Raw genomic sequence first — 15,460 nt, 5'->3', positions numbered from 1 at the left:
TAAATAATATTCCTATTATATTAAATAAATATCAGGTTAAATTTTATTTTTACGTAATACGATTGTTGGATCGTCCCACTTGTCGGACCATAGACACCAATTCTACGTCATCTATTGTAGGTACCATTTTAACTTCACACACTACAAATTGTTAATATGCCTCGTTCGTTTCGATAATTCGAGTTTAGAATTTGAATTGAGATGTAATTATATGTGAAAACTTTTTACTGTAGTAAAAAAGTTAGATGTGATTGTTTGTGAGAGCTTTTTACTGTAACAAAACTCAAATTCTAAATTCGAATCAGCGAAACGAACGAGGTCATGTGACACTCACAAATGATGCTGTTGAAAAGTTAATTAAACAGTTAAAAATGATATATATGTTTTTTATTAGTAGTGAGAAAAAAACAGTTCTTTCTGTTGAAGTTCCAACATAAAATGAATTTCTGTTCCTAATCCCCACAAAATATCAAAAAGGAAAAGGGTTTTGGGGGCATATTTGTCATGAGTTGAATGGATAAGGTTGGAATCCAAAAGACCAAAAATCAGCAGCTCTACTCCAGTCCTCCACCACATCCATATATCCAAAACAACTGACATATATTTGATGGGTCAAGTCATGGGTAAAGAGAGACTTCAGATCCCATAAAAATGGCAGCCAGGTTGGGTCTCTATTCTTCTCCCACCACCAAATTCCCACTCCCATCTCGCTTCTCTCGCCTTCCTCCTCTTCCTCACTCGACCATTTCACCAAAGAGGAGATCAGTAAAGAGTTGCTTCAAAATTCATGCCCAACTAGGTAATAATGTATATGTAGTCATTTTGACATGATTTCCATTCAAATTTAGAGGTACTTTGGCTTTTGTTTTTTTCAACCAATTTTGCATTTTTACAATTTGGGTTTTGCTTTAAAGTTTGGGCCAAGTGAGGTTGAGATTGCGGGGTTATTCTTTTAGAGTGTAACTTGAGTTGAAGTTGTAACTTCAATAAAGTTGAGTAAAGTTAAATAAAGTTAAAATTTAAAAGAACGTGAACTTGAATAAAGTTGAAACTCGAGTTATCTTTTTTTAAATTTTTTGGAAAAAGAACATGCCCTGCAATTCTGAATTGGTGTTGGTTTTAATGGTTTTAGGTGGTGGAGATGGAGAAATCAAGAAAGGAGGGAAGAGGAAATTTATAACTAGAGAAGAAGAGCCAGAACAGTAAGCTAGGCGCTTAGCCTTCCAATTTGGTTATCAGTTTCTTACATCTTTGTCGGTGCCTAACATTGGTTTGGCTAGTTTGATTTGTTCTATTTTATCATTTTTTTAATACTAAAGGCTTGTTTAGTTCGCTGATTCAAATTTTTAATTTGAGTTAAAGATGTAATTTGATGTGAGAGTTTTTTACTGTAATAAAAAAGTTAAATATGATTGTTTTTAAAAAAATTTTACTGTAACAAAACTCAAATTCTAAACTTAAATCAGTAAAATAAACGGGACATTTATGTTAGTAAAACGATAGGCAACGAATCAAAAAGAAAACGAAGCTTTTAAAAATAAAACACGAACTGTTTTGTATTTTCGCTTAAAATTTATAATAACTAAATTGTTATTTATTTCTAAAAGATACAATCAATAATTAAATTTGTATACACCTCAATGCTTTAATTGTCAGTTATTGAAATTCACAAAATCTTTAAGAGGAAGTAAAGCTTTTCGTACAAATTAGTAAAGAGGAAGTGTAAAGAAATAAAATAGGAGGGTAGAAAAGAAAACATATGGTATAAATTACATGTTAAACAAAGTATATTGAAGGATAATATTTTAAGCAAAGGACATTTCAGAAAAATTATTTTAGTGGAAAAAAATTAAAAGAAAAAAGTATTTTGATGAATGACGTTGAAAATATATGATTTTAAGAAAGAAAGCAAAAAATAAAAATAAACCTGAGCAAAGGCAATTGAAAAAAGAAACAAACAAATAATTTTAACTAAAAGATAATGACTTGAGGGTTATAATAAATTTGATTGTTGATTAAAATAATTATGAAAATTAATAAAATTAAATTCTTATCAAACCACGTTATTAAATTTTTATATTTAATAAAAACCGCGTACAGAAGCATAATTATTGAAAATCTGTGCACATATATGTGTGTAAATAGTAAATCATTTGTGTAAATATGTGCGTGCTTGTTCTAGATTTGTCATTTATGCAAAGTTGGTTTTTGGCCAATTGCAGGTATTGGCAAACGGCGGGAGAAAGGGAAGGGGAGAATCCAATGAAAACCCCACTTCCTTACATAATCATATTTGGGATGTCAACTCCTTTTGTGATCTTAGCCATTGCCTTTGCAAATGGTTGGATTAAAGTACCTGTTCGATGATTTGGTTTGGTTCCAACCGAGGCATGAAGAAAAGAGCAGAACTAGCAATGAGTTATTTACTTGAACATATCCAGTAATAACCACCTTAATTGCCACCATTTGATCTCTCAAATGGCTTTTTCTTTCCTTTTTCCCCCTTACACATTTGTCTCATATATCTCTGTATCAGTTTCTCTTTCTCATATGTATATGAATCATACTTGATTACAGTCTACTTTTTTCTGGTATGTGATTCAACAGCTATAGTTTGATCATAAATGGATATGAGGGTAGTAGAAGAGAGAAGAAAGGTAGATATTATTGGAATTTACTTGTTAATAATTATCAATCCATCTGAAAGTTTAAGCGGTTAAGAAGTGAATTTATAATAATATTACAATTGAAAAAATAGAAAATTTACCCTTAACAGAGTATTATGAGTTTGAATTTTTATCCCTTACTCTTAATAAATATAATTTTATTAGTACAATTCCCCTTCACGCGTGGGCTACGTCAAACTAAGTATTAAGATGAGTCAATGGAAAGGAATGAGATCAACAATAGGATTATATTGTTATACTTCCCCTTTACTTGCGGGTCTAGCCCAAAAAAAGTATCCAGGAATGAGCCCCTTCAAAAGCGGGGGTGAATACAAATGCAAATGCAAAGTAGATAATATGCTCACACGTTATTGGTTACGAAATTGAAAATAAGTGGATTGAACTCTAAGATCTGCTGCTTTGACATCATGTTATTTTAACTATCTATCCCAAAAGTTTAAGCGGTCAACAGTAGTATTATATTTAATATTATTATTCTTTTTGTTTTCCCTGTCATTAGATGAGCCAAATAATCTAGTTAATATAGATTCAGATAAGTAGGAAAAAGGGACTTCTCTACCATAAGCTTCTCACTAGAAAATGAATGGTGTTGCAGATCTTATGAATAAGGGTTGCATTACTGCTTATATAGCCAAAAAGTCCTACTACTACTTACAAATAACAGCTTTTTTTTTATTTTTTATTTTTATTTTTTAGCTTTAAATCCACAACCAACCTTCTTAAATATCATTATCAGCTTTGGCTCCCACAATAAAGATGAGGAAAACCAAGTTTAATTTGTTCTTCTAATCGGCTTGTACAACACCATTGTTACATATTTTTGGCGAAACCTACGAGTGGAGCCAAGTGCTACGAACTGACCTTCGATATGGTCCTGAATGTACAAATGGTTCAACTCTGAGCGTTGAGATTGTGTCAAAGGTTGAGGTTGAGCATCATTGGAGTACGATGGTTCATTAAGAATTGAAGCTTGCAGTTGAGGTGGCGTTTCCGGTGGCGGCTTACTAAAATCATCTTCATTTAAGTACTTGTTGTCGTAGCTCGAAGGAGGGGATGATGGAGATTCGAAATCCCATAGGCTTTCAGGCAATTCTGAATCACATTTCTGCATAAAAAACAAACCCCATGTATCTATTTTTATGAATTGAACACAACAATGACTAGCAAAGATGATATCTATACAATGCTGCAGTACAACACCTTACAATATGTGTAAACCTTTTGAATAATGTAAAGTTTATGATTGACAGGTTTATATAGACATGGTTTTTTCATTGACACTGGAAGTTGGAAAGTAAGGTATTAAAGCCCTTCATCCTTCTCCTTCAGTAGAAGGTTAAAGGCCCAAAAGAATCTGTGGAATTAGGTCCAGTTACATAAACTTTCAAACTCAATCAGCATTGATCTCTCAGATATGTTGATAATGGGATGTGCTATGAGCTATCTGCTATATATGTCCAATGCAAGGTTAAGCATTTTGTCTAATCGAGGCAAGGCGTAAGCCTTGAGGCGGATTGAGACGTAAGCCTCAAATGAAAAAGAAAGAAAAAAGAATCATAAAATTAAAGAAAATTCATAAAAATATCATAAATCATAATTTTAATCGACTACAAAACACTCAAAAGGCAGTCCAATATTGCCTACAGATAAATTTGAAATTCAGGTTCTCTCAAGTTAATTGCTAACGAAGTGCCGATACGCAAGCAAAACTACCGGGAAAAGATGAATCGAAAATGACACTGAAAGAAATAGTGCTCCTAAGTACTAAAACCAGTTTCACAAGGAAAACCTGTTTCATGAAATCTGCCTTGTTATGATAATCCAACCACATAACTATAAGCTATTAGCTTTTCAATATGCTTAATATAACTTAAAAAAGAGATTATCAGAATAACAGAGATACAATGTGTATGTCTCAAGAAGTATCTTGTATATTGTACTTGATATGTATTGTATTAAAGGAAAAGAGAGAAACTTCCGCAAATAATGAGTTTAGGAGAGAGACAGCTTAGTAAAACCTCCAATAGCCCGTTTTAAATCGCTGTTATACTCTGGGCTTCAAATTTTTTTTGTATTTTATTTTTTATTTTTAAATTTTGATTATGCAAATAGTCAAGTGAGGATAAAAAAAGAGATGAGAGGGCAATTGAAGAAAACATGCTGCTATTATACATGAGTGATGAACAATTGAACACAATAAAAGTAACAAAATTTACCTGCAAATCCAAAACATTGTAAGCATTCCCTGAACCATCACAGATCCATGGCAAGTCAGGGGCACACCTCAAATAGCCATCTACTATAAATAGGTACCGGTATTCACCGGGCGGCAGCAACTTTATGATATAGAAACCGCCATTACCTGTGCGCTGCAAGAGCTCTCTGAAAGATCGATGCACTTTCGATATCAAATTACAGCGCCAAGCAGCGAAAATTACAGGAGTTGGGAACTTAAAATGTGAAAACACTTGAAAGAGTTAGATATACCTAGTTTCCCAGTTGTCCCATGATCCGGTGACAGCAACTTGCTTGCCACCATTATCCCAAGAGAGCTTTACCCGACTCGAATGCATATTATTCGATATAACATGATTGCTCATTGAGTGTTGAAGGGATTGGATTAGCCCTTCATGTCTTTGAAGAGGTACTCTAAGGTCCTGAAGATAGAATTACAATAAAGTGAATAATAATAGCTTTTTGAGAGAGGCATACAAATGCAATGTAAATGGAATTACACTTCAAGGATTGTCTTTTTTTCCTTTGAACATCATGCCAATTTCCAAAGTGACTAGTCACAATTTTCCAAAATGAAAATCCCATTTCTGCTAAACACTCTTTAAGTCAAATAAGAAAATCTGACTGAAACATCCAACAAGTGGATTCTAAAGAAAAACTCACATGATGAGGAGCAAATAAGAGATTTGACTGGTATGACCTAGGACTGTTAGGAGGAGGGTGAGCTTCCATGGGTTCTGAAAACACACCATGATCTGATGGTGACGTTTCTAAATACACCCCTCCATAATTTCCTTCTAACTTTTTAGTCCCAGAAGGACCTTCTCCATCATTTCCACCGCTAGCATTACCCATCACTGAAAAGTGAGAAACAAAGAAACCAAAAAAAAAAGTCATCTTATTGAAGGGAAAACCAAAAATGAAAAACCCATGTTTAATAAAAGCAAGACAACACAAAACAAAACTCATAAAAGAGAGAACCAGAGAACCATGGAACTTGAATTTTTTTTTTTTTTTGGGGGGACATAAATACCTATCTGTGTGAATGAATTGGGGAAACGCAAGAAACCCAACAGAAGATTGACCAAAGGGATTGTGGGAGCATTGTTTTTCTCAGAATCGCAGCTTTGACAGCCTTTAGTATAATCACCAAGTGAAAAGTGCAATTTGGTCTCTCTCTCTCTCTCTCTCTCTCTCTCTCTCTCTCTCTCTCTCTCCCCCTCCCTCCCTCTAAAAACTCTGTGTTACAAAGGAAACTGCATAATGAACAGCGAATAGATTCTCCAATGAATTTGGAAGATCCTTCCCTAGACTAATAATGGGGCATGCTTTTCAATGTTTGTGTCAGCAATGGAAAACCCTGTTTTCCTTTTACATGTACTGTACCACTCCTAGAACGCCATCTCATTGCAGTGAGGGGACTTTATTGTTCGAAAATTACTAAAGTACCCTTGTGGACAGATCAACGTAGGTAACTTACTTTTCCTCAAGGTGAAGGAGTACAGTGCTGTAATAATACTAAAAAAGAAAAAAAAAAAAGACCAGAAATTGTCTTCTAAACAAAGCTTTTTACTGACTCATGGTATGTTTTTAAACGTTAAATTTGATTAAAATTATATTAAAAAAATATATATGCAAAACTAATGGACATGTAATAGATTTGGCAGTTTTTTTTCTTTTTTACCAATAAGGTCTTTTTAACATCCTAGCATACAAATCTCATTTCTTTACTTGGTCTAACCTGTTTCCGTGTCCTTCCAAATAAGGCACAAATAATTGACTAGAAAAATTACATAATTCATTATTATTGTTATTATTATCATTATTATTTTATATTTTAGTAATTGTTTCAATGTTACTAGTGATATGTTGGCTTGAAACAAGTAGGGAAAAATGTTTTAAATTCCTAAAGTACCTTTCTAATCCTCATCTCCAAACATACATGGGTTTTCTGATGTTCATAATCATAGACATGAACACACCTAGCTAGCATCAAATCCTAAACAAACACGGCCTAAAATCCTTTCATTTTCCTTTTTCTTTCATTTTCCTTGTAGGGGCAAGACTTGTGCAAATGTAGTTCATTTTGGTACTTCTCGGCTTCTCGCAATGGAAGAACCACAGCCTCCGACCGCCCCACGAGGCGGTGTCGGTCGGAGTACCTGATCTCAGTCGATTTTGGTGTTTGCAATGATCCGATATCGGCTACTATATTTTGTCCAATGTTAAGCTCCTCTTGTTTGATTTAAACACAATGTTTTGATAATGCAAGGGGAGATTCATGATCTTTGGAAGCATTACTAAAAGAACATGATGTGAAAGGAAACAAAATTTCTATGCATAAACGGCAAGAGTTATTAATTCATGTGTTGTGGTGGTGCCATGTAGTAAAACAAGTAAATTAGTAATATATTCGTGTAAAAACTATGTAGACGTATATAAATAAATAAATAAATACTACGTATTTGTATCTACCTGTGTTTCTGTATTTGTTTGTGGTATATATGCAAACTATCCCTATATCTATATGCATCGTTGCAAATTAAAATTATGAAGCCTAAAGTTGAAGTACACTCAGAGAAAAATCTTACCTTAATCGTTAGTTTCATTCTCTCTCTTTTGCTCTACTGCCTTCTAAACAACAATCTGAGCAATTTTGATCTTGCTTGGCAACAAATTCACGCCCTGTGTGCTAAACCAGAAGATTTTTTATCGTGAACGGTGAAACCAGCCTAAATCATGCATCCAAATACACCAAAAACAAAGAAGGAAAAAGAGAGGAGAAAAAAAAAAAAAAACAAAACCAAGGAGAAGAGTGAATATGGGGAAAAAAATCCCTTTATTATGTAATAATTCCAAGAGTGCAATTAATTAATGATTCTACTTAGCAATAATAATAATAATAATAATAACAATAATGATCAGCTACCACGGAAATATTTGCATTTTGTTTTTCGATTTCTTTTGAGGTGGTGATATTCCTCTTTGAAGAACTCTGCTTGCGGAATTTAGTAACCCTCTTCAAAACACTTTCTGGCTAAGTTTTTAGAGAATTTTACAACAGACTTGATAAGGCCTTGTTTTTATACGTCAGATTTGTATCAAATTCTCTCAATTTTGCATTTTCTTTTTAGCATTTTGATGTAATTTTGTTTGGATTTAACTTTTTAAAACATACATTATGGGTAACTATTCTTACCGTGGAAAGTTCCAAGCTTGTAAGGGAATAAACCATCACGTTGAGGTTTTGCTTTTTGATTGGCATAAGGCCTCCATCATGTTCAATTCAACTCCATAATTTGCTAACCTACAAAAGGCACTTCAATCCTATATATATATGGACTTATATATATATATATGCATATATATATATGCTCATGCATGTGAATACCTTAATTGTATTTACCAAAGAGAGTATTATGCGCCACTATATATATACATATAATGCTTGCTACTTGAGCTCTTTTTTTCAGTTTAGCTTTATTTTTTTATTATTACCTTGTAGAAAAGCAAGAAACTTATAGAAACACGCTTTGCCATGGAAAGATGAAAGATGAATATTGGGATGCCTTGAAAGATCAAACAATGGAGGAAGTGGGGCATCTCTTTTTATTCATCCAATCAATAATAAGGGGCTAAAAAGTCATGGAGATGCTATAGCTAATGATAGGCCTACACAATTTTCCTCCTTTTGGGTCTGCTTGGCCTTTGAAAAACATCTGTGTGTGTGAGAGAATCTGTTGAGAGTGATTTTTCCCCTAGAGAATCCTTCAGAAAAAAAAAAAAAAAAAAAAAAAAAAGGTAAAATCGACCAAACAGAAAGCACAATGTGTTTGAGTTATATGTGTGTGAGAGTGAGAGAGAGAAGTGATCTTTTTTTCATACATATATATATATATATATGCAATTATACATACACAAATATATATATATATAATTATAATATATGTCGTTTTTATACACCCTGGTAGTTAAGTATCGTTATCACATAGGTGGATATGTGAAAGAATGGAATCTGCCTATAGGCCTATGGAAAGGGAAATGATGAAATGTGGACCCAATTACACGAAATGTATGGCTTTTCCTTAGAAGTTGGAAATTGCTTAATTTGCAACTAATACGCAAGATTGATAATTCCAATTAATAAACTTGAATGAAGGGAAAGCTATTAATAACTTATAAAAGGGTCCTTCTATAGTGTCGAAACTCAGCCTAATTCATGCCGGTTCACAAGTATATTAATCCATTTCGCAATTTCAATGTTTAATTTCGTAAATTCATTATAATAACGTTGGAAATATTTCAAAAATTCACAAGTCCATCATTCTATTCACAATTTTAACACTCAAATTCAGAAGTTTTCGTATTCCTAACACTATTATCGAGAATTCTTCTAATTAGGGGTAATTTCAATTTGGTCCTAGGTGTTATAGTGGAATCGTCTTTAAGTACCACGTTTTTTTTATGATTTTAATTTGGTACCTCTAACTTTAAAATACCGTTTTTCGGTATCCTAAGGCCCTTTTTAAGGACATAAAATGTCAAAATTATTCTTTTTAATAATTTATAATTTAGTTGACCCAAATTTAAAGAAAGGTCTCAATGTACCAAAAACTGATTTTTTTTAAAACATTTAGATACTAATTTAACATTTTCAAAAACATAAGTACAAAAAGATATAAAATAAAGCCATACTTGTGCCAAAAATTAAATGAACTAGATCATATTACCTCTTATCTTAGGAATTCCTTAAGATGGACTATAATTTAGGGCTATATATAAACAAATGGAATCCGAATTGATCCTATAGAATAAATTAAGAAAGGATTTAATAAAACAGATATTTATATATGTATATATACACACACACTGAAACTCCCAAATTAATTCGCAGCTCATCATCAGACAAAAAAAAAAGCTCATTATCATTTAAAGTAAAGGAGATATACCATATTGAAGAATCATTAAAACCGTAAAGGCCAAGCAACTAATTAATTAAGTGCAACGTAGTTACGTGGCTAACAACAAGAAGCAGGTTTAATTTCCTTATAAATTTCACTCACTTGTGACAATTTTTCCTCAATTTCACTTTATCTTTGAAGAAAGATGTATGGTAGCAAAGCAAATATTATCAAAAAGCAAAACAACAAAAAAAAAAAGAAAAAAAGAAAAAAGAAACAGAAAGAAATGCAGATAAAAGGCCAAAAAAAAAAAAAAAAAAAAAAAAAGATCTCTTTTCCCCCCATTAGCCGTATAAAGAATTAATATATAAATAGAATTAAATTGTCGTTTGTGATTGCCATTTTTTTTAATAGGTGACATGCGAGTAATTTTGTGGTTTAAATTTTTAATAGGACAACAACTCTTCTATTGACCTTTATAATGTATTTATGGTGAGCAATTTTAAGTTTCTACTTTCTAGTAAACATAATCGATCATGTCGTTTTTAGTTGGATTCCTGACAAGTCCATGTTTACTCCTCAATAATGCTGATCCTCTAAGGTTGGTAAAAGTTCAAAGGGAATATTTTGTTGTCTGCCTAGCTTCTAGTTATTTAGCATCACGAGCTAATTCTCAATCAAAAAAAAAAAAAAAACGACATACAAGAAATTGGATTTCTAATCAGTAAATCATAAAAATTGATACTAGTAGAAAATGTAGATATGACGACGTTCATAACCAAAAAAAAAAAAAAACGTTTAATCTACATGTAAAGCATTTTGAAAAGGAGTCATTTTATGTGTCGTTGAAAATAAATCACACCTATTTTGTGTTTAAGACATGTGATAAAATAAAAAGTTCGTGAGTTACATTTCAAAAGTGTTGTTATCGATGTTAAGCCGTTGAAACTCGTCGATAGAACGAGCTTGAGAGTGATGACTCTATCTTCTCACTTAACCTCTCCATACACACCCAAAATAGCCACTCACTTCCAATGCCCCCACAACACACACACACACACACACATATATATATCCCCCCACAACACATATAAGTGTTTTTCAAAACATAATGAGATAACTTTATGGTGGGTCTATTGGGCTCTACAAAATATGTTAGAGAGGTTATTTGACCTAATGGGCTAATCAAAGTACTTACAAAAAAAAAAGAATTTGGTGGACGTCAAGCTAGTTAATAAAACAAGTGTCAATTACATTATGGACTAAAATTTAACATATATACATTTATTAATTCACATTAACACACAATTGTCCATAAGATACTTTAATTCATAATAAAGTAAATTATTATAATTATGCAAGTACTTACAGAAGAAAGAATTTGTGGACGTCAAGCTAGTTAATAAAACAAGTGTCAATTACATTATGGACTAAAATTTAACATATATACATTTATTAATTCACATTAACACACAATTATCCATAAAATACTTTAATTCATAATAAAGTAAATTATTATAATTATGCAAGTCCACATTAAAATATTTTAACACGTATATGATATTAATAAAAGTATTTAACGAGGATTGAGAACTTCACACACAATCTAAATATATGGTGTATATTTAACAGCGGTTTTTATAAGAATTGTCATTAAATGTGTTATATAAGAACATCTTATGTAATAACCCTTAAACGATGGTTTCGTAACGAAACCGTTGTTAAAGGTTGTTCATTTTTTTTAAACAAGAAAGACACGTTTTTCTAATTTTTTTCGATGGGTGTGGCCTATGTATTCACCTTCCAATTCCATCTATATTTATCACAAATTTACAAATAATTTTAAAAGTAATATCTAGAAATAAAATTTCAATACATAGTCACTGTCCTAATCCAAGTGTGCATAACTAATCAATGCAGTTACAAATAGTCCCACTCTCACTCTAATTTCACCCACATGTGCAAAGGTATAGTTTTTAATTGTAGTAAACTCTTTGTATCCACTAAATAGAAAAATAAAACATTTTGAAATGGAATCATTTTATGTATCGTTGAAAATAAATCATACTTATTTTACGTTTAAGACATGTGATAAAATAAAAGGTTCGTGAGTTACATATCAGAAGTATTGTTGTCGTTGTTAAGCCATTGAAACTCGCCGATAGAACGAGCTTGAGAGTGATGAATTTATCCTCTCACTTAACCTCTCCACACACACCCATCACACCCAAAAATAGCCACTCACTTCCAATGCCCTCACAACACATATATATATATATATATAGTGTTTTTCAAAACATAATGAGATAACTTTATGGCGGGTCTATTGGGCTCTACAAAATACGCTAGAGAGGTTTTTTGACTTAATAGGGTGATCAAAATGCTTACAGAAGAAAGAATTTATGGGAGCTAATAAAATAAGTGTTCTTCTCATTATAAACTAAAATTTAACATACATACATACATTTGTTAATTCACATTAACACACAGTTGTCTATAAAATACTTTAATTTATAATAAAGTGAATTATTATAATTATGGAAGTCCACATTAAAATATTTTAACACGTATATGATATTAATAAAAGTATTTAATCAGGATTGGGAACTTCACACACAATCTAAATATATGGTGTATATTTAACAGCGGTTTTTATAAGAATTGTCATTAAATGTGTTATATAAGAACATCTTATGTAATAAACCTTTAACGATGGTTTCGTAACGAAACCGTTGTTAAAGGTTGTTCATTTTTTTTAAACAAAAAGGACGCGTTTTTCTAAAATTTTTTTCGATGGGGGGCCTATGTATTCACCTTCCAATTCCATTTATATTTATCACAAATTTACAAATAATTTTAAAAGTAATATCTAGAAATAAAATTTCAATACATAGTCACTGTCCTAATCCAAGTGTGCATAAGTATAACTAATCAATGCAGTTACAAATGTGCAAAGGTATAGTTTTTAATTGTAGCAAACTCTTTGTATCCACTAAATAGAAAAATAAATTTTGCATTGAACATTCACCCACTGAAATGGAGCATTCTAAAATCATGTAAAAAATTTTATAAAAAATTTTATTAAATGAGAAATTATTATATTTAAATAGGTACTTTGTGTTTATAAATGTAGACTTTTACACAATCTTATAAATATATCTTTTTTAAAAAAAAATATATATATATATATATACTAGTTGAAACCGCGCACATGCGTACAGATAGGAATGAGAAACATATTTATTAGGACAACATTTGGAGAACTAAAAAAGAAGCATGTATAACAGGACAAAAAAGATAATAACGGAAAAAAAGAGGAAGACTGAAAAAGAAAAAGAATGAGAGAAAAACGAAGGAAAGTAAATAAGAGAAAAAAAAAAAAAAAAAACCAGTCACGAAATGCTTTGTCGGAGGAGGAAGATTTAAAAGAAATTTAGAGAGGGATATGTATGAGAAGAAATTATTTCAATTGAGAATAAAGAGAAAAGTATATTTATGAGTCTCAATTTAGTGAAAGGGAAAAAAGAAGAATGTATAACAACGTAAAAAGATAATAATGAAAAAAAATGGACAAAAAAAGAAAGAAGAGATAGAAAAAAAAAAAAAAAAAACAGAAAGAAGGTAGAATGTTAAAAAAAAAAAAAAAAAAAACAGAAAGAAGGTAGAATGTTAAAAAAAAATAAAAATAAAGCACTAATGAATCGTAAATTACACACCTTAACACGTAAATTTGTTGCAAATGCCTGTAATTTAAAGAAGGGGGAAAAAAAAAAAAAAAGTTAGGGGGCTCAAGCCTCTAATGGGCCCATACCAACCAAATCTACGCCTGACCCAAGATAGAGGTCTTCACTCGTTCATTCACAATTCTTAACGTATTCATTTCACTGAGTTTACAATTCTAATTTTATTATAGTTAAAAATTCTCATAAAAAATTACATCTAATTTTTTATTACAGTTAAAAATTCTTACATAAAATTACATCTCAACTCGAATTAAAAACTTAAATTTACGAACTGAACGAGGCCTATATTGCTTTAATTAATAAATAGACATCGACATGATGGTAGCCTAATGGCACTGCACAAAATTTCAAGTCGTTTGATAGATAGGAATTCTCATATTTGTATTTGAAACCTGTCACATCATTATTTATTCATCTTGATAGGTTTAAAATGACACATTTTATCTTTTGATATTAGTAGTTATAACTAATATTTTTAAATATGTGAGAACCCCTATGATTACATCTTAGGGAGGTAGCTACTTCCAATCACCTTTCCCATGTTTTTTTTTTTCTCTATCACATCTTAGGGAGGTAGCTACTTCCAATCACCTCTTCCCATGTTTTTTTTTTTTTTTTTTTTTTTTTATATATCACAAAACACTATCAGACGTTGAAAAGGATGTATATTAATTCTTTTTATAATTCCTAATTGATTAGTAAACAATACGTAATCAATGCTTGATTCACATTCTCATTACGTGTTTCCAATCTAATCTCATCGCACTCATATTATTAAACGAAAAGTTACAGACTAAAAATAACGGAGTCTTTAAGATTTGCAAAAACAATATAATTTTGTGTCAGATAGAGATTTAGATCTTAAATTTTAAAAAAAATTTAAGACGGGGTTTGGTTGTTTTCATCTACCGATAAAACAGGGTTCATTTAAAGAATTTTATATATTTAAATAGTTTTATCTATGAATCAGAGTAATTTTGTTTCATATAATGCACTATTCATAAACTAGATTGTACAATACTAAAACCACATCTCCTTACTATTTAAGTCTCGTTTATTTCACCGATTCGAATTTAAAATTTGAGTTTTATTATAGTAAAAAATTATTAGAAACAATCACATTTAAATTTTTTACTATAATAAAAATCACTCACATAAAGTCACATATGAACTCGAATTAAAACTTGAATCATCGAACTAAAGAGATCCTTAACTTATAACACATAAAAAATTAGGGAGAATAAATGCAACAAAATAATCTTAAAAAAATTATCATTACTGAAATTTTGTGCAAGAAGACAAAATAGTCCAGTTGCAAATATAAAATTCCAATTCAAAAGTTTTGCTTTTAGACATGTATTGACATACCAATATATATCGACTTTTTTTAGAAGCAAAAACAAGAGAAAGCATTGTATAATATAGCCAAGGTCATAGGCTCTAGATACAAAGCAAATAGTGACGATCATTTATTCCAAAGTAATCTTCAATTACGATGAAACAGTCACCAAAATTAAGGTATGGTCCCCGCCAACATTCCTTAAGTCACACTCCCAAAACCATTGATTGCTAGCTGGTCAGATTGTTTAATTAATATCTTAAATCCTAATTGTTCCCCTTTTCGAGACTAAGTACACTTGTCCAAACCATGTTATTAACGTTTTTTAATTTACTTAGGAAGTTAAATTAACAATATTTAAGATTGTTCCCAATGTGTTGTAGCCAAAAATCAGAGCAATGATCCAGTTGGGATTTTTTCAGAGGCCTGCTTTCTATACTTGCACACGCAATTGGGCGACAAGTGGCAACATCTTCGTTTGTTATTTTCCAGCTACCTAGCTAGCTATAAAGCACAAAATAGTAACTATTTACAAGCACGTATGTATATATATAT

At 31.2% G+C, this 15,460-nt stretch overlaps 2 protein-coding genes across 2 annotated transcripts; one reads left to right on the top strand and one right to left on the bottom strand.

Annotated features, from left to right (window-relative positions):
* The first annotated feature begins 549 nt into the window (after nucleotides 1–549).
* LOC21397408 lies at nucleotides 550–2,579 on the top strand. The gene is made up of 3 exons (XM_010105774.2): nucleotides 550–799; nucleotides 1,133–1,202; nucleotides 2,223–2,579. Exons 1-3 carry the CDS (start codon nucleotides 652–654, stop codon nucleotides 2,365–2,367), a joined length of 363 nt encoding a protein of 120 aa, XP_010104076.1. The 5' UTR covers nucleotides 550–651; the 3' UTR covers nucleotides 2,368–2,579.
* A 694-nt stretch (nucleotides 2,580–3,273) lies between these two features.
* On the bottom strand, nucleotides 3,274–6,289 carry LOC21397407 (SNF1-related protein kinase regulatory subunit beta-2). Its single transcript, XM_010105773.2, has 5 exons — nucleotides 5,956–6,289; nucleotides 5,586–5,779; nucleotides 5,175–5,344; nucleotides 4,904–5,069; nucleotides 3,274–3,792 (listed from the first exon to the last, which is right to left on the bottom strand). Exons 2-5 carry the CDS (start codon nucleotides 5,775–5,777, stop codon nucleotides 3,460–3,462), a joined length of 861 nt encoding a protein of 286 aa, XP_010104075.1. The 5' UTR covers nucleotides 5,778–5,779; nucleotides 5,956–6,289; the 3' UTR covers nucleotides 3,274–3,459.
* Between the last annotated feature and the right edge of the window lie 9,171 nt (nucleotides 6,290–15,460).

This window comes from Morus notabilis, unplaced genomic scaffold (genome assembly GCF_000414095.1).
Source record: "Morus notabilis unplaced genomic scaffold, ASM41409v2 Scaffold1206, whole genome shotgun sequence".
NCBI lineage: Eukaryota > Viridiplantae > Streptophyta > Magnoliopsida > Rosales > Moraceae > Morus > Morus notabilis.
The sequence above is the reverse complement of the archived record's forward strand: the minus strand, read 5'-3'. Positions and strand labels throughout refer to the sequence as shown.